The 20,600-nt window shown below is 43.8% G+C and overlaps 1 protein-coding gene across 1 annotated transcript in view; it reads left to right on the top strand.

Annotated features, from left to right (window-relative positions):
- The window catches only part of LOC111973984 (low-density lipoprotein receptor-related protein 4-like), a 255,830-nt gene that overhangs the window by 147,445 nt on the left and 87,785 nt on the right, over nt 1-20,600 (top strand). The window contains 9 exon segments of the mRNA XM_024001464.2: nt 494-622; nt 6,271-6,390; nt 6,481-6,606; nt 10,276-10,401; nt 10,536-10,670; nt 10,856-10,981; nt 11,709-11,939; nt 12,856-13,012; nt 17,137-17,354. Coding sequence (XP_023857232.1) covers nt 494-622; nt 6,271-6,390; nt 6,481-6,606; nt 10,276-10,401; nt 10,536-10,670; nt 10,856-10,981; nt 11,709-11,939; nt 12,856-13,012; nt 17,137-17,354 — 1,368 coding nt within the window.

Below are 20,600 nucleotides of genomic sequence, written 5' to 3'. Positions count from 1 at the left end.
CTCACACCTGTGTTAACGAGAGATTCACTGACATGATGTTAGCTGGTCCTTTAGTGGCAGGGCTGAAATGCAGTGGAAATGTTTTTTAGGGTTTCAGTTCATTTGCATGGCAAAGAGGGACTTTGCAATTCATCTGATCACTCTTCATAACATTCTGGAGTATGCAAATTGCCATCATACAAACTGAGGCAGCAGACTTTGTGAAAAGTAATATTTGTGTCATTTTCAAAACTTTTGGCCACGAYTGTACACTCTGAGCATTATCTTTGTGGTCATCTTTGTGGTCAAGGGTGTGTGTGTCGACATTCCCAACTTCTCCAAATTATCCTCATCCCTGACCTTTTTTGACTGCCCTAGTGTAAAACAAACTGAATGTCAGAACCACACATTGTCTTTATAGTTTATGACAGAAAAGTTTGGGGGTGAAAGAGAATGTGTGTTAAATATCTACCCCTCTCCCTCTCTTTTTCTCCCTTTCTCTCTCCCTCTGTAGCATCTGATGTAATGACGGCCACTTGTAGTGTTGAAGAGTTCCAATGTGCGTATGGACGCTGTATTCTGGACATTTACCACTGTGACGGAGATGACGACTGTGGAGACTGGTCTGATGAGTCCGACTGCTGTAAGTACACACACACACATCGGATTCAGGTGGCTAATCATTGACATCTGCAGGCTCCAGATAGGGCTGGGCGGTATACTGTATTTTACAATATACCGGTGTTGATGCATGGACCGGTTTAGGTTTTTACTTYACCTTCTATAACGGTATTTAAATGTTTGGTTTGTTTAATGGGATACGCCGTGTTTAACGTCCATTTTCATAGTTTACTTCGCTACTTGAGTCATCTCTCTCCGCTCACTCTCTCTCCATATCTCTCTGCTCTCTCTCTCTCCAGACCTAGCCCCGCCCCCTGTCACTCAAGGAGCACATTTGTTGTTCTTCAACCACGAGACACTTACGTTCAGTCTGCATGGTCAATGCAGCATATGCAACAATGTTGATTACAACAATGCTGTTTTCACTTTGCTTCTTCATATAAATCCAGTAGCGTTCTATAATTACACTATTCGTTTGTGTTGCTTACATCTGCAAACAGCAAGTTTGTCTTTTCTTAGGAAGTTGGGTCTTCTTAGCCGCTAATCGCTAGGTAGCTAGCTAATAAATGTACTGAGCCAGAGCAAACATAATTAGTTATACAGCCTAATAATACCAGTGATGGTGTAGACCTACATCAGCATGTTGTTTGTGCAACAGTACCATCTAAATCAAAGAGGAATGCAAGAAGTATTAATATGTTAGCTACATGAAGCTAAGAGAAAACAGACAATGTAGCCAAAGATTATAGGGTCCCCTAGGAAACAATTATCAACACTTTGATTCCTAAAAAAAACACTTTTTTGTTCCTACCCTATCACAATAACTCCTCCTTAGCATTTCTATTCATTTTCATGTTAAACAACACTATTTAAAGTGCCCACTATCATATTCTAATGATAGAATTGGAATAATCATTCTATTTCCATGATTCCAAATGTTTTGCTCTAAATCATAAGTCAAATCGCAATTGCAACATTTGGTTCAAAATAAGGTTTTGATTCTTTGCCCAAATCGTTCAGCCCTACATGGCAAAGTGGAAATTATCTCAAATGAGTGCAGGAAATGCAGAAATGTATGGGTTGAAGTTGAATTGAACAGTATAAACAATCAGAATGGAGAAAGACCCATTGAAATCACTTAGAATGTATGTGTTGCCACCCTGAGTTCATGCACTACTTATAAAGCAAATTTAGAAATGTTATAATTTAAAAACATAAAATACTGTCAAATGCCATCATACCAGCAAAAAAATAATKAAATACCATGATATGATATTTTGGCCATATCGCCCAGCACTAGCGCCAGCGCCATAAATGCTACATCAGAGGCTGCTACACTGCCATGCAGAAAACACATACTGTACCTCAAATTCCTCTGCTACACACACAAACACACACACACAGAGAACCTGTTGTGGCCAGACGGCCTGTTGGAATTCTACCCAGAATGCCAAGCGACCTTTTTCTCAAGTGGAATGTAAACAAAGGGGTCAGTAGGTTAGGGGCAGGGAGGATTGCAGTTGGGCTACAACTTTGAGGGACGGGAGTGAGAGAGTTCAGTGTTTGAGAGGTGCCACTGACATCCTTTGTCTTTTTAAGGCCTTGTCAGGTGAAAGCAATAGTGTCAATACTTCCAGTCAAGTATACATAAAAGAAAAGAGATAAGGATAGGATCGGATCAGTTGGCCTCCCGAGTGGAGCAGTGGTCTAAGGCACTGCATCACAGTGCTAGCTGTGCCACTAGAGATCCTGGTTCGAGTCCAGGCTCTGTCACAGCCGGCCATGACCGGGAGACCCATGGGGCGGCATACAATTGGCCTAGCGYCGTCCGGGTTAGGGGAAGGTTTGGCCGGCAGGGATGTTCTTGTCCYATCGCGCACTAGAGACTCCTGTGGCAAGCCGGGCGCAATGCACRCTGACACRGTCGCCAGGTGTACGGTGTTTCCTCCGACACATTGGTGTGGCTGGCTTCCGGGTTAAGCGTGCATTGTGTCCAGAAGCAGTGCGGCTTGGCTGGGTTGTGTTTCAGAGGATGCACGGCTCTCGACCTTCGCCTCTCCCGAGTCTGTACAGGAGTTGTGGCGATGAGACAAGACTGTAACTACCAATTGGATACCACGAAATTGGGGAGAAAAGGGGTAAAGGTAAAAAATAATAAAGTTCAGCTGAGGTTGAACAGAATTGAGACAAGTTGGTGATGACAGATCCAGCTGTTACCATTGTAGCAATGATTGAGCTTGAGCACTGAGCAGTGACATGTTAAATGGCTACACTGCCGAAGTCTGTCTCCCTCACTCATTATGGCTCTCTGAGCGTTCCCTGACACAGATTCCTGGAATGCTCTGTCCCACTCTCCTTGCTGTCGTGCTAGAGTCTGCTGCTCCGCGGTGTGTCTATGTTACTTGTGTGTGTGCATGTCTGCGTGCATTGGAAAACATTTCCCATATTTTTCTTTCGAATACACGCAAGCTTGCTAGTGTTTCGATTAGCACAGGCTATCACGTTTCTCTTCATCACTCCAGAGAATATACGCTGTTAGACTACTGCTAAGACCTCACTGCTTTCACGTCCTTTCTTTCTGTTAATTTTTCTCTATCTGTCTTTCATGTCTCTCTTTGTACTATCTGTCTGTCCCACAGTCTCTTTCTTTCTCTCGCACTCACTCTCATTTTCTCTGTCATGGTAGCCCACACAAATGCCTGTATATGGGGCTCTGTTAGCATGCATCAGACTAGGGAGTAGGATGAGAGGAGAGAGAGCAGTGATTCTCAAACTCCTCTCTTCTTTGATGTTGTCTTCAATGGTGATAAACTTTTATTTAAGGCTTTCATCATGACTGACTGATAAGTAAGGTCATGTTTAGTTGAATGTCTTCGCCCCCCCCCTCCCACCTCTTCTTCTTCCTCTATCATCCCCTTCTCCCTCCCTCCTTTCTCAGTAGGAACACAAGCATTTTGCTACACCCGCAATAACATCTGCTAAATATGTGTATGCGACCAATACAATTTGATTTGATTTGATAATTGCCCCCTGCCTGGAGATATTTAGAAATTTTGGGAAAGTGGAAAACGCATCAAGAAAAGAAACAAGGTCAGAGATAAATAAGGAAAATAAGATATTACACTACAGCTGGGAGAGGAGACATACCAGAGAGGAATAAAACTAGCCATCCTCACACTGCATTTCTTGGCATTGACTGTATGCTGGACGCTTTGATAGAAAAAACACTGGCACACTCTCAGATGGGCATGGTTTGTGTATTCAGAATGGAGAGAGATCTGGGCACACAAGCAGATCAAACGATTCTCTGTGTGTTTAGTGGTGTGTTTGTGTGTGTGTGTGTGTGTGTGTGTATGTATATATCTGTGTATTCGGTGTGTGTCTGTATTCTGAGAGTTGGGCACACACAAGCAGATGAAACAGTTCTCTGTGTATGTGGGTGTCAATGTGGGCGACAGGGTACCAGCTGATAAGTGGGTTTGAACATGAGAACACTGTCCATTTAATGTTTTCTTTCCATTTCTCTCTCTCTCTCATATATATATAACACAATACAGTTGAAGTCGGAAGTTTACATACACCTTAGCCAAAACATTTAAACTGTTTTTCACAGTTCCTGACATTTAATCGAAGTAAAAAATCCCTGTCTTAGGTCAGTTAGGATCACCACTTTATTTTAAGAATGTGAAATGTCAGAAAAATAGTAAGAGAATGATTTATTTCAGCTTTTATTTATTTAATCACATTCCCAGTGGGTCAGAAGTTTACATACACTCAATTAGTATTTGGTAGCATTGCCTTTAAATTGTTTGACTTGGGTCAAGTGTTTCGGGTAGCCTTCCACAAGCTCCCCACAATAAGTTGGGTGAATTTTGGCCCATTCCTCCTGACAGAGCTGGTGTAACTGGTCAGGTTTGTAGGCCTCCTCGCACATGTTTTTCAGTTCTGCCCACCAATTTCTATAGGATTGAGTTAGGCTTGTGATGGCCACTCCAACACCTTGACTTTTTGTCCTTAAGCCATTCTGCCACAACTTTGGAAGTATGCTTGGGGTCATTGTCCATTTGGAAGACCCATTTGCGACCCAGCTTTAACTTCCTGACTGAGTCTTGAGATGTTGCTTCAATATATCCACATCCTTTTCCTCCCTCATAATGCAATCTATTTTGCGAAGTGCACCAGTCCCTCCTGCAGCAAAGCACCCCCACAACATGATGCTTCCCGTGCTTCACGTGGGATGGTGTCTTCAACTTGCAAGCATTCCCTTTTTCCTCCAAACATAACGATGGTCATTATGGCCAAACAGTTCTATTTTTTTTCATCAGACCAGAGGACATTTCTCCCCAAAAAGTACGATCTTTGTCCCCATGTGCAGTTGCAAAACCGTAGTTTATAGCGGTTTTGGAGCAGTGGCTTCTTCCTTGCTGAGCGCCTTTCAGGTTATGTCGGTATAGGACTTGTTTTACTGGGATATAGATACTTTTGTGCATGTTCACAAGGTCCTTTGCTGTTGTCTGGTTGATTTGCACTTTTCGCACCAAAGTACGTTCATCTCTAGGAGACAGAACGCGTCTCCTTCCTGAGCGGTATGACGGCTGCGTGGTTCCATTTATACTTGCGTACTATATTTTGTACAGATGAGCGTGGTACCTTCAGGCATTTGGAAATTTCTCCCAAGGATAACCAGACTTGTGGAGGTCTACCATTTCATTTCTGAGGTATTGGCTGATTTCTTTTGCTTTTCCCATGATGTCAAGCAAAGAGGCAATGATTTGAGGTAGGCCTTGAAATACATCCACAGGTACTCCTCCAATTGACTCAAATGATGTCAAATTACCTTCAGAAGCTTCTAAAGCCATGACATTATTTTCTGGAAATTCCAAGCTGTTTAAAAGGCACAGTCAATTTAGTGTATTGTGAGACAGTGAATTTATAGTGAGAATAATCTGTCTGTACACAATTGTGGGAAAAAGTACTTGTGTCATGCCACAAGTAGATGTCCTAACGACTTGCCAAAACTGTGATGACTCCAACCTAAGTGTATGTAAACTTCCGACTTCAACTGTATTTATATATATGTGTATGTAGTGTGTGTGTGTGTGTGTGTGGGTGTTGCGGCGTGTGTGTGTGGTGTGTGATTTTTGTATTTCTCTCCACCACCTGGTGTTTTGATCATCCCCTCATCACACACACTGCTTTATTCTTCTCTTCTTTCTTTTCTCCCTCTCTTCTGTGCTGTTGGCCCTGTTCCCTTCTCTTGTCTAACTGATAACACTGCACACGGACACATGCAGACACGGTGTTCTACAGCACTTGTTCTCTCACGCTTTCTCTCTTTTTTTACTCTCCCTCGCTTTATTCATTCCTCGCCTCTCTGTCCTTATCTTCTACCCTCAGCCCTTCAGCCTCATGTGAACAGGCTCTTATTGTTAGATCATTAATAAAAGTGTGTGTGTGCTCGTGTGGGTTCGTCTGGTCTTGGATAGATATGTTTGATTCTTTAGAAACATGCATGTCCTGCCCCAAATGTTTATTTCTGTTTTGTCCATGTAAAAGCATTGTTGTATTACCAGGGTCCTTCAGATAAATTGTTTTACACTGTCAGGGATGATTAAAGTTCCAAAATAATTTTCCTTTCATCTCACGGTAGTGGTTGTGTGTGTCCTGCAGCCTCCCACCAGCCTTGTCGTTCTGTGGAGTTCATGTGCAGCAGTGGGATGTGCATCAACGCTGGCTGGAGGTGTGACGGGGAGTTTGACTGTGATGACCAATCAGATGAGAAGAACTGCAGTAAGTATCTGCTTGTGTATGTGTTTGTGTACAAAATGTATGTAGATTGTGTACGTGTGTGCGTCTAACCGACCTGTCCTCTCCCTCCAGCCACCTCCATGTGTACTGCGGATCAGTTCCGCTGTGCATCGGGACGCTGTATCAGGTTGTCATGGAGATGTGACGGCGAGGATGACTGCTCTGACGGCAGCGATGAAGATGACTGTGAGAAGACTGGTACGTGTGTGGGTGTGTGCAGATCGGCATCAATCTAATCTAGACAGTACAAATGAAATAAAAGGGTGAAAAGAAAGAAAGAGCTCCATGGACTTAGTTCTTATCGGCGGGCTATGAGCTAAATCTTACACCTCAGACAGGCACCCTATAGTTTAGTATCCATGACAACAGTTGCAGGACAGCTCTCCATGCTGAAAAGCATMATTGGAGAGGAAACTGTCAGAGGGAAAGCATATTGGCACGTTTTACATGCTCGTAACCAACTGTGCTATTTTTTTCGTTTTTTTTGCGTTGTTTGTAACTTATTTTGTACAAAATGTTGCTGCTACTGTCTCTTATGACCGAAAACAACTTCTGGACATCAGAACAGCGATTACTCACCTCRAACTGGAATAAGCTTTTTCCTTTTAACGAATCCGACGAGAAGGATATAATGCTTACCCGGGAACAGGCCCGGTCATTTGCGTGAAGAAAAGACAGAGGAAAAGGCAGGTCGGGCTGCCTTCTAAGGATCCGTAGGCGAGCGAGAGAACTCACACTGCCATCCGTTCTACTGGCTAACGTGCAATCATTGGAAAATAAAATTGATGACCTACGATTTAAGATTATCCTACCAATGGGACATTAAAAACTGTAATATCATATGTTTCACCAAGTCGTGGCTAAACGACTACACAGATATTATAGAGCTGGCGGGATTTTYCATGCACCGGCAGAACAGAGAAGAAGCTACGTCTGGTAAGAGGAGAGGTGGGGGTATGTGTCTATTTGTCAATAATAGCTGGGTTGCGATGTCTAATATTAAAGAAGCCTCGAGGTATTGCTCGYCTGRGGTAAGCTCAAACCACACTATCTACCAAGAGAATTCTCATCTATATTATTCGTAGCCGTCTATTTACCACCACAGACCGATGCTGGCACTAAGACCGTGCTCAAACAACTCTATAAGGCCATAAGCAAACAAGAAAATGCTCATCCAGAATCGGTGCTCCTAGTGGCCGGGGACTTTAATGCAGGCAAACTTCAATCAGTTTTACMAAATTTTTACCAGCATGTCACGTGCAACCAGAGTGAAAAAAACTTTACTCCACACACAGAGATGCATACAAAGCTCTCCCCCGCCCTCCATTTGGCAAATCTGACCATAATTCTATCTTCCTGATTGCTGCTTACAAGCAAAAACTAAAGCAGGRAGTTCAATGGCATTGAAGAGTATACCACCTCAGTCACCGGCTTCATCAATAAGTGCATCATCGTCCCCACAGTGATTGTACGTACATATCCCAACCAGAAGCCATAGATTACAGGCAACATCCGCATCGAGCTAAAGGCTAGAGCTGTTGCTTTCAAGGAGCGGGACACTAATCCGGACACTTATAAGAAATCCCGCTATGCCCTCAGACGAACCATCAAACAAGCAAAGCGTCAATACAGGATAATGAATCCTACTACACCGGCTCTGACGCTCGTCGTATGTGGCAGGACTTGAAAACTATTATGGACTACAAAGGGAAACCCMRACACGATCTGCCCAGTGACGCGAGCCTACCAGACAAGCTAAATGCCTTTTATGCTCGCTTCRAGGCAAGCAACACTGAAGCATGCACGAGAGCACCACCTGTTCTGGATGACTGTGTGATAATGCTCTCGGTAGCCGATGTGAGCAAGACCTTTAAACARGTCAACATTCACAAAGCCGCTGGGCCAGACGAATTACCAGGATGTTTACTCAAAGCTTGCGTAGACCAACTGGCAATTGTCTTCACTGACATTTTCAACCTCTCCCTGAACAGGGAGATACCTACGTGTTTCATGCAGACCACCATAGTCCCTGTGCCCAAGGAAGCGAAGGTAACCTGCCTAAATGATTACCGCCCCATAGCACTCACGTCGGTAGTCATGAAGTGCTTTGAAAGGCTGGTCATGGCTCACATCAACAGCATCCTCCCGGATACCCTAGACCCACTCCAATTCGCATACCGCAGCAACAGATCCACAGATGACACAATCTCAATCGCACTCCACACTGYCCTTTCCCACCTGGACAAAAGGAACACCTATGTGAGAATGCTGTTCATTGACTACAGCTCAGCRTTCAACACCGTAGTACCCTCAAAACTCATCACTAAGCTAAGRACCCTGGGCCTAAACACCTCCCTCTGCAACTGGATCCTGGACTTCCTGACGTGCCGCCCCCAGGTGGTAAGGGTAGGTGACAACACATCCGCCACGCTGATCCTCAACACAGGGGACCCTCCGGGGTGCGTGCTCTGTCCCCTCCTGTACTCCCTGTTCACTCATGACTGCACGGCCAGGCACGACTCCAACACCATCATTAAGTATGCCGATGACACAACATTGGTAGGCCTGATCACCGACAACTACGAGACCGCTATAGGGAGGTCAGAGACCTGGCCGTGTGGTGCCAGGACAACAACCTCTCCCTCAACGTGATCAAGACAAAGGAGATGATTGTGGACTACAGGAAAAAGAGTACTGAGAACGCCCCCATTCTCATCAACGGGGCTGCAGTGGAGCAGGTTGAGAGCTTCAAGTTCCTTGGTGTCCACATCACCAACAAACTAACATGGTCCAAGCACACCAAGACAGTCGTGAAGAGGGCACGGCAAAACCTATGCCCCYTCAGGAGACTGAAAAGATTTTGCATGGGTCCTCAGATCCTCAAAAGGTTCTACATTTGCACCATCGAGAGCATCCTGACTGGTTGCATCACTGCTTGGTATTTCAACTGCTCTGCCTCCGACCGCAAGGCACTATAGAGGATAGTGCGAACAGTCCAGTACATCCCTGAGGCCAAGCTTCCTGTCATCCAGGACCTCTATACCAGGCGGTGTCAGAGGAATGTCCTAAGAATTGTCAGACTCCAGCCACCCTAGCCATAGACGGTTCTCTCTGCTACCGCATGGAAAACGGTACTGGAGCGCCACGTCKAGGTCCAAGAAGCTTCTAAACAGCTTCTACCCCCAAGCCATAAGACTCCTGAACACCTAATCAAAAAGCTCCTCAGGCTATTTGCATTGCCTCCCCCTTTTACACCACTGTTACCCTCTGTTGTTGTCATCTATGTRTAGTCACTTTAATAACTCTACCTTCATGTACATATTACCTCAATTAACCGGTGCCCCTGCACATTGACTCTGTACCGGTACCCGCCTGTATATATTTTCACTATCGTTATTTTACTGCTGCTCTTTAATTACTTGTTACTTTTATTTCTTATTCTTATCGGTATTTTTTTAAACTGCATTGTTGGTTTGGGGCTCGTAAGTAAGCATTTCACTGTAAGTTCTACACCTGTTGTATTCGGCGCATGTGACTAATACCATTTGGTTTGATTTGTAGTATTTGGTGCATGTGGCATATAAAGTTTGATTTGATTTTGGATGATCACCCCACCCAGGGTGGAGTCTAGATTCAGTCAATCTGAAGAACAGTTACCATTACCACATAGGCCTTTTGTGTCTATCCTTCAAAAGTCAGAGGCTACATCCCAAATGGTACCCTATTCCCTATATAGTGCACTTCTTTTGACCAGGACCCAATGGGTGCCATTTGAGACACAGCCAAAGGACTTTTCAGATGTTGTCCATTGTTCTTCGCAGTTTTTTCCCAGGCCATTGTAACTTTCTCCATCTATCTCCCCACCAGACACCCCTCCATGTGCTCCAGACCAGTTTCTGTGTGGTAACGGCCGCTGTATTGGCCAGAGGAAGGTCTGTAATGAGGTCAGCGACTGTGGAGATGGGACTGATGAACACCCTCACCAGGACTGCCGTGAGTTATGTCTGACTGTATAAGGGGAAGGGTGTGGGGCGGGTGTGCCATGTGTGTTTGGGGACTTATTCGGAAACTTCTGTAAGGCTCCACATCATAACATCTCTCTAACAAGTGTGTGTGTTTGAGTGTAGGCCCGCGGTCCAGCGATGGCAACTGTAACCTGAATAACGGAGGCTGTTCTCAGAAGTGTCAGATGGCCAGAGGTCTGGTACAGTGTACCTGTCATACTGGCTACAGACTGATGGAGGACGGCAGGGCCTGCCAGGGTGAGACTACACCCTGTGTGTGTGTGCTTGCGATGAGAGACTGAAAAATGAGCTCTGCGGATTTTATAATGAGTTGATTTAAAATGTATATATTTGAGGGGTTTACATACGCCGCATCGTCATATATTATCTTACCCCCAATCCGCCCCCCCACCCACCCACCTTTCTATATGGACCGTTCCCAGATGTGGATGAGTGTGCAGAGGAGGGCTACTGCAGCCAGGGCTGTACCAACACAGAGGGAGGGTTCCAGTGCTGGTGTGTGCAGGGCTATGAGCTGAGGCCTGACAAGCGCAGCTGCAAGGCGCTGGGTGAGTTCACTCACAATCTTTCAATTTAAGACCTTTGGCTTCAACATGTGGAGGGATTGTGAGCGCCTGGGGAAGTTGTTTACCTAAACATGTTTTGCCTGCATGGAATTAAAACCATTTTCCCTACTCTGCCCTGGTTAGTGGGTGACCCATATGCGTCATAGTTGTGTTTAAAACATGCAAACATGTTTCATCTGCATTTAATTGTAACCGTATCCCTTAGCTTAGCTTTGGGGAGTTGGACTGCGGCTGAGGTTAGCTCATGGTTTAAGGTCAGAAAAGCAAGTGCTTGKTCGCATCCCAAATGCCACCATATATCTTACAGTAGTTTACTATAAAGCAATAGGGTGCCATTTAAAACACAGGCCTGGTCTGTACTAGATTTAGATATGGTTCTGGAGCTAGGGTCCACTACATTGCCAATACAGCACCCCTCAAATCTGGTGTGTATCACTAGTGAACCCCGGTCAAGCATCTTTGCTTGTGTTCCAGTGGCCAGGGGATGTACTTGACTGACTGACTAATATTAATGTTGGGTCTTATTGAAAGTGATGGCTGGAGTTTCCTGCAAGAGCTGAGTTTTTCCGCCTCTTCCACTCTCCCTTGCACTCCACACCCTCTCCTCTCTCTCCCTCTCCCTCTTTCTCTCACTCTCTTAACCCCTCATTTTGCTTGTCACTACCCTCCCTCCCTCCTCTCTATACCCTACTCTGTACCCCTCCATTAGGTCCTGAGCCAGTGCTGCTGTTTGCGAACCGTATAGACATCCGCCAGGTGTTGCCCCACCGTTCAGAGTACACTCTGCTGCTGAACAACCTGGAAAATGCCATCGCTCTGGACTTCCACCACGACCAGGAGCTGGTCTTCTGGTCTGATGTCACGCTCGACCGCATCATGAAGGCCAACCTGAACGGGAGCAACGTGGAGGAAGTGGTTTCCACTGGCTTAGAGAGTCCAGGTATGCACATGACCATGTTATGGTCTAACTCTGGTCAAAACACACACGGTAGAATGCATAGCAGGTGGTTTCCACCAGCATGGATACAATCACAGGTGGTCATGCTACATTCTGTGCACTCACAATTATGTAAAGGAAAGCCCAGTTATAACCTACGACCACACATGGTTTTACTACAGTCAGAACATGTATCAACATAGAATGTACAGCACTGCAACGGTCATAATGCAAGGTTTAGGACAAATGACGAGTCAACACAATCTGGCCATGCTGATGAAGACAAATGGATGGCATTTTCTAATCCAAAAAGGTCAAATAGAGGGGGGCTTATATTTGTTCTGTGTAACTTGTWCAAGTGTGTGGTGTGAAATGGAAATGTGTTTTTTTTGGCATATCCCGCTCCCCCTGAGACACCCTCAGAGAGTGGGGTCACRGCCAGGAATCAGCTATTATTGACGGCAACCCTGGAGCAATTAGGGTTAATGGRGCAATTAGGGTTAAGTGCCTTGCTCAAGGGCAGATCAACAGATGTTTCACCTAGTCGGCTCAGGAATTCGAACTACCAATATTTTGGTTACTGGCCCAACGCTCTAACCTCTAGGCTACCTGCCGCTCTCTAATCCCAAATTTGAATTTAGCCTCTAMACTTTTACCCAAAGTTTGCCCCAAACCATAACCCCTAGATAATAACTAGATTGCTCAACAGCTCTAATTTTTTTGCCACATTTTAAAATTACCATCTGTTGACTTCCTGGGTTGTGTTTATTAGGGCATGCAACATAACACGTTTTAAAACTTTTGCAACGGAAAACAAAAAATTGTCTTTTTAATTGGACAGGTCAAGACAGTCCCTCCGTTTCAGTCCGTTTTCCTCTGTTTGGTACCTAATGAACATGACCCTGGTTTCTCCCTCTAGGTGGTCTGGCTATAGACTGGATCCATGACAAGCTATACTGGACTGACTCAGGGACGTCCCGTATTGAGGTGGCCAATCTGGATGGAACCCACCGCAAGGTCCTCCTATGGCAGAGCATGGAGAAACCCCGAGCCATCGCACTGCACCCTATAGAGGGGTAAGTAGGATTTCTCTCTTTCTCCTCTCTCTTCTCTATCCCTACCTGCCAACCTGCACGCATTTTGTGTACCATACATGCAATTTCAGGTCAAAGTACGCTGGTACAAAAAATTGCCCGAAAATACACCAAAATAGACTTCTAGTGAGCACATTGTGGTTTTTAACTCAACTGTCTGAAGTTGGAGCTGAACCATCATAGGACTCGGACGAGGAGAAAAAATCTCTCCGCTCTCCKCTCCGGCCTTCCGTAGTCGTAGTACTATTTTCCTCCCTGCAGCTGGTTGGCAGCTCTCCACTTCGTCTGTTGATACCACTGATGTGTGAGGTAAATGGAGAACGGACTGTTTGCCAAATACGTTTTCCAAAATTGTATGCGTTAGTTAAGCACATAACCAATATTATTTCTTAGATAGCTTATTACTAACGGGTAGTTAGCTATAAATTAAGAAGAAGCCAGTTTACATTTCCACTAGAGTTTCCACAGTAAGACACATATGAATTAGAATGATCATTAGGCCTAAATTTAACCTAGAAAATGTTGAAAGTGTCATTGAGACCACCTGAATTTAATTTAGGATCACACACTAGACTACTTTGTTGGCTGCATTATTTAATATAATTTAAGGTTTCAGTAAATGGCAGTTACAGGTAAAAAAAAAGAAGCTAAATGCTCCAATTTCCTTCTCCAACTTCACAACTTCCAGACCTCTCTCATACTCAAACGTAGGCCTACACCTAGTCAGAAATGCCTAGGGAGAGCTCTGATTGTACATTTAAAGTGGCAATATGTAACTTTTTGGGCGACCCGACCAAATTCACATAGAGATGTGAGTTATAGATCTATCATTCTACTTGAAGGCAAGTCTAAGAAGCGGTATATATTTTCTATGTGTGCTATTTCTATGCTTCCCGTTCTTAAGTCTTATTTTTGCGTCTTTTACCTTCGGCGATGTACACCAGCTTCAAACAGCTGAAACAACAATATTTGTGATTATGGAAAATATATTTCACAGCGGTTTAGGTGGTACAATGATTCTCTACGCTATACTAGCTTATTTTGTCACATAAACTGAAATTAGGTGAACTATTAGAATTTTAGCAACCAGGAAATGGTGGAGCGATTTATGCGTAGTGCAACTTTAAATGTATTTCTAGTTAGCTACTGAAGAGCAGCCAATTACCAAGTACCCATAGCAGTCTATAGCCTACCATTCCTACTGAGCCGGTCTTCTGCCAACATCATTATTAGGCTAAAAAATGTGCATTTGCCTATGATTTGATCAGTGTGAGTGTCGCACATGCGCTGTCGTGGGGTCCGGGGCTAGGGGTGCAGCACTAAAGTGAAACTGCAAAAAATTCTTCAGGGTTGGCAGGTCTGAATTTGTTTCCTTGCTTATGAAATGCTCTGCTTCTTGCAGTAGCAGCCTTGAGTTTTCATGTTGATGGAAAATAAACCAGGGACTTTATCTTGGGATTAGATGCTAGACTCTGGCACTTTATATCTGGAACAACTATTTAACATAAGATAGAGCAGATTTCACTTTTATCTCGGCCTTACAGTACCACAAGTGGAAATTCACTTTTTTTTCAACAAAGAGCTTACCCATGATGTTGCACAACAATTGAAGTCAATAAGTCATMATTTTAGTCAAAGTATGATATTGTGGGGGATGCCGTGTGTTTCCCCTATTATATGATGTGCTAATAGCCCTGAAAAGTTCTTCCTCTTAAAGTCGCAACTAAGCCAAACAGCTTTTCGCTGTAGCCTACACTTGAGCCATGGATCAAATTAAATTAGGCGGTGCAAACTTTTTTACTAGAAAATTAACATARTCCATTGCTTATTTTGTAAATGTTTTGCTTATTTATTTGCTAGTCTGTATATATACAGTACCAATCAAAMGTTTGGACACACCTACTCATTCCAGGGTTTTTCTTTATTTTTGCTATTTTCTACATTGTAGAATAATAGTGAAGATATCAAAACTATGAAATAACACATGGAGTCACGTAGTAACCAAAAAAGTGTTGAACAAATCAAAATCTATTTTATATTTGAGATTCTGCAAAGTAGCCACCCTTTGCCTTTATGACAGCTTTGCACACTCTTGGCATTCTCTCATCCAGTAGTCACCTGGAATGCATTTCAATTAATGCAAGAGTGTGCCTTGATAAAAGTTAATTTGTGGAATTTCTTTCCTTCTTAATGTGTTTGAGCCAATCAGTTGTGAGATCTTGCATGGAGCCCCAGACCGAGGGTGATTGACCGTCATCTTGAACTTCTTCCATTTTCTAATAATTGCGCCAACAGTTGTTGCCTTCTCACCAAGCTGCTTGCCTATTGTCCTGTAGCCCATCCCAGCCTTGTGCAGGTCTACAATTTTATCCCTGATGTCCTTACACAGCTCTCTRGTCTTGGCCATTGTGKAGAGGTTGGAGTCTGTTTGATTGAGTGTGTGGACAGGTGTCTTTTATACAGGTAACGAGTTCAAACAGGTGCAGTTATTACACGTAATGAGTGGAGAACAGGAGGGCTTCTTAAAAAAAACTAACAGGTCTGTGAGAGCCGGAATTCTTACTGGTTGGTAGGTGATCAAATACTTATGTCATGCAATAAAATGCAAATTAATTACTTAAAAATCATACAATGTGATTTTCTGGATTTTTTAGATTCCGTCTCTCACAGTTGAAGTGTACCTATGATAAAAATTACAGACCTCTACATGCTTTGTAAGTAGGAAAACCTGCAAAATCGGCAGTGTATCAAATACTTGTTCTCCCCACTGTATATATACATGATCATTTTATAAATGGTATAATTGGGTGATATTATTGCGTTTTACAACCCTGCTCCCACAGTCGACCCAAGATGAATGGTTTTGACCACTCAAGTCTAGCTTCACAACACTCTTCACTGCTTTGATTGGTGCAGCTAAACCACAAGTGTCTGTCCTATAATGAACAGGCACCCGCGAAGGAAAATTCAAAGAACTTGTTKATGTATTTTGTTGTGCGGTTGTTACATTTGTATTGGTGTTTCGTGTCCGACGCAAAGTGCATCATTAGCAAAATCATTATAGCCTATCATTTAACTTCCCCTGTGAGAACCATGAGCACGGGCTGACTTGGCTTTGCTGTACCGCTGCCGAAGCCTGCTTACCAAAGGTTACACTGTGTCCATTACAATGTAGAAAAATGCTTGTCTGTTGTGGAAGATGCCAAAACTTTGGAGATAACAATAGATGGCGAGGTCAAATATACTTGTTTCCATCTGTGGTGAAGTTTAATACGGTGTAGTAAAAAAAAAACATAAGGTTAGCAAAACAGCTTGCTAARGTTAGCATGTTAGGGAACTGACAGTTGTCAGTGTAGCTAGCTATTTGTTGATGTTTTTCCACTCCACATGGAAATCACCACAATCTTTGTTCCCACCGCAATTTGTGAATATATATTTATAAGTAGCCTGWCATTCTTCGAAGGTGGAACCTGAACAAGCAATTACAGGAATTACGTCAAAATAAGGGTGGCATTGCCCTCTGGTGTGCCTCTATTATGCCACAGTGACAGTTTGAAGCTTTAAAACCTCTTCTAGCAACATGGAAAAGTAGGAAACTACTAATGTACTAATTTAGCTCATCAAATAGCTAATTTGTATATGTTAATTGAGAGGATGATTGGTAAATTGGCTACCAATGCTGAGAGCCAWGGAATATAGATGATTAAAAGAGGAAACGGGATGGCGAACGTGTCGGTAACCTTCATCAGTTCCGTTTTAAAGTTATTCAAATGGCTGACGTCAAACAGCTGACATCAGTAGTATTTGATAACACAACTATGAATGACATAGGTTCAAATAGTATATATTTTCTTTTAAATACTTTGAACATAGTTTTATAAGCCTGCATAGAGTGACAGATGGGCGGGGTTTGCACTTATGGGACTACTGCATTGGTTCCATTGCTCCAGGAAAACTTGATATAGCGCAGCTAAATTATTTAAAAGAAAACAAGTACTATTTGATCCCAGGTCTGAATGGTGTTTGTCCTATGATTTGTGACCTACCTTTTTGTTGGACAATGACAACCTAACCCTAAGTTTCCCTGACTTTTTCCACCCCATCAGTAAGATCTACTGGACGGACTGGGGTAACACTCCTCGTATCGAGTATGCCAACATGGATGGCTCCAACCGCCGCGTCATCGCCGACACCCACTTGTTCTGGCCCAACGGGCTGACCATCGACTACGCCGGGCACCGTATGTACTGGGTTGACGCCAAGCATCACGTCATCGAAAGAGCTGACCTTGACGGACGGAACCGTAAGGCCGTCATCAGCCAAGGTAAAGACACCATGGAACCAAACACAGACACACACACAGGCCATGTTCGAAATTGTTCTTGCCTACAGCTTAATAAAAGTGTATACTGTGTACTAATCATATATTGTTTCGTAAAAACATATGCAGTAAGCAATAAATATCAACATACTTGGCTCATTCATACTGCCGAAGMGGCATCTAATGTGCAATTGGGTTGTTACCCGCCATTCATACACACACACACTCTCACAAATCCAATCAAACTTTATTTGTAAAATGCGCCGAATAAAACAGGTGTAGACCTTACCGTGAAATGCTTACTTACAAGCCCTTAACCAGTTCAAGAAAGAATTAAGAAAATATTTACCAAATAAACTAAAATAATAAAATGTAACAYAATGTGCGGGGGTACAGGTTAGTCGGGGTAATTTGTTCATATAGGTAGGTGTAAAGTGACTATGCATAGATAATAAACAGAGAGTAGCAGCAATGTAAAAACAAATGGGGGGGGGGGCTTAATTTGATTAATTGTTCATCAGTCTTATGGCTTGGGGGTAGAAGTTGTTAACCTTTCTGGACCACCCATCCCGGATCCGGGATAATTGTCATCAGAAACGCTGACTAGCATAGCCTAGCCTAGCGCGAACGGTATATAATAAAATATAATTTCATGAAATCACAAGTGCAATATTGCAAAACACAGCTTAGCCTTTTGTTAATCCATCTGTCGTCTCAGATTTTGAAATTATGCTTTACAGCGCAAGCAATACTTGCGTTTGTGTAAATTTATCGATCGCTCGACAAAACAATAAGAACACCTAGCGTCAGGTAACTTGGCCACGAAAATCAGAAAAGCAATCAAATTCATCGTTTACCTTTGATGATCTTCGGATGGTTTCACTCACGAGACTCCCAGTTAGACAACAAATGTTCCTTTTGTTCCATAAAGATATTTTTTATATCCAAATACCTCCGTTTGTTTGCTGCGTTATGCCCAGGAATCCACCGGAAAGAGCGTTCGCGACAACGCCGGAAAAAAATTCCAAATTATATCCATAATGTCCACAGAAACATGTCAAACGTTGTTTATAATCCATCTTCAGGGTGTTTTTCAAATATAAGATAATATATCAACCGGGACAGTTGTCTTTTCACTAGGACCGAGAGAAACAATGGCTGCCTTTCACTTTTGCGCAAAAATCACTCGGAGAGCCCCCACCTATCCACTTACGCAATGTGGTTGTTCACGCTCATCCTTCAAAATAAAAGCCTGAAACTATGTCTAAAGGCTGTTGACACCTTAGGGAAGACATAGAAAAAGAAGTCTGGTTGATATCCCTTTCAATGGGTAATAGGTATATGCATGGGAACAGAGAGGTCTCAAAAACGGGGCCACTTCCTGGTTGGATTTTCCTCAGGTTTTAGCCTGCAATATCAGTTCTGTTTAACTCACAGACAACAAATGTACAGTTTTTGGAAACTTCAGAGTGTTTTCTATCCTAATCTGACTATTATATGCATATTCTAGTTTAGGGGGCTGAGAAATAGGCAGTTTCAAATGGGTACGCCTTTTTAGCCAAAAGCGAAAACTGCACCCCTCGTCTTTTAAGGAGCCTTTTGGTCCTAGACTTGGTACTCCGGTACCGCTTACCGTGCGGTAGCAGAGAGAGCAGTCTATGACTTGGGTGACTGGAGTCTTTGACAATTTTATGGGCTTTCCTCTGACACCGCCTAGTATATAGGTCCTGGATGGCAGGAAGCTTGGCCCCAGTGATGTACTGGGCCGTACGCACTACCCTCTAGCGCTTTACGGTCAGATGCCGAGCAGTTGCCATACCAGGCGGGAATGCAACCGGTCAGGATGCTCTTGATAGTGCAGCTGTAGAACTGTTTGAGGATCTCGGGACCCATGCCAAAACATTTCAGTCTCCTGAGGGGGAAAAGTTGTTGTCTTGCCCTCTTCACGACTGTCTTGGTGTGTTTGGACCATGATAGTTCGTTGGTGATGTGGACACCAAGGAACTTGAAACTCTCAACCCTCTCCACTACAGCCCTGTCGATGTTAATGGGGGCCTGTTCGGCCCGCCTTTTCCTGTAGTCCACGATCAGCTCTTTGTCTTGCTCACATTGAGGGAGAGGTTGTTGTCCTGGCACCACACGGCCAGGTCTCTGACGACAGATGACAAGTGCCTGGAATAGGACCTGCGACACTTCCTGTGTGAGGAAAGGTCATACTCTACGGATGTTGTAGAGCATGAACCTGCAGGAGCAAGTCACTTCTTTGACGTTTGCAGAGAACAACAGGATGTTGTCCAGAGTCACGCCAAAGTTCTTTGCACTCTTGGAGGGGGACACCGTGGAGTTGTCAACTGTGATGGAGAGGTCTTGGAGCAAACATGCCTTCACCGGGAGGAAGAGTAGCTCCATTTTGTTGAGTTTGAGGTGGTGGGCCAACGTCCAAGCTGAGATCTCTGCCAGACACGCATAGATGCGTGTAGCCACCTGGGTGTCAGAAGGGGGGTAAGGGAAGAGTATTTGAGTGTCATCCGCATAACAATGATAGGAGAGACCATGTGAGGATATGAGTAAGCCAAGTGACTTGGTGTATAGAGAAAAGAGGAGAGGGCAGAGAGCTGAGCCCTGCGGGAAACCAGAAGTGAGAGCACTTGGTGCAGAAACAGATCCTCTCCACGCCACCTGGTAGGAGCGACTTGCCAGGTGGGATGCAATCCAGGAGTGTGCAGAGGCTGAGACGCCCAACCATGAGAGGTTGGGGAGGAGGATCTGATGGTTCACAGTGTCAAAGGCAGCGGATAGATCGAGGAGAATTTGAACAGAGAAGAGAGAGTCAGCTTTGGCAGAGAGCCTGTGACACAGAGGAGAGTGATCTCAGTTAAATGAGCCGTCTTGAAGCCTGACTGGTTAGAGTTAAGAAGATCGTTCTGAAAGAGATAACAAGAGAGTTGGTCAGAGACAGCACGCTCAAGTGTTTTGGAAACAAAAGAAAGAAGAGATACCGGTCTGTAGTTTGAAGTCAGAGTAGTCAAGTGTTGGTTTCTTAACCTCTCTGGGATCGCGGGACGCTTGCGTCCCAACAGCCTGTTAAAATGTAGAGCGCCAGATTCAAAAAAAAATCTATAAAATCAAACTTTATTAAATTACACATATAAGATACCAAATCACTCGTTGTGAATCCAGCCAACATGTCAGATTTCAAAAAGGCTTTTCGGCGAAAGCATAAGATGCTATTATCTGATGATAGTGCAA

The sequence above is a fragment of the Salvelinus sp. IW2-2015 genome, linkage group LG15 (genome assembly GCF_002910315.2).
Source record: "Salvelinus sp. IW2-2015 linkage group LG15, ASM291031v2, whole genome shotgun sequence".
Classification (NCBI taxonomy): domain Eukaryota; kingdom Metazoa; phylum Chordata; class Actinopteri; order Salmoniformes; family Salmonidae; genus Salvelinus; species Salvelinus sp. IW2-2015.
This window is presented reverse-complemented; position numbering and strand designations above follow the sequence as displayed.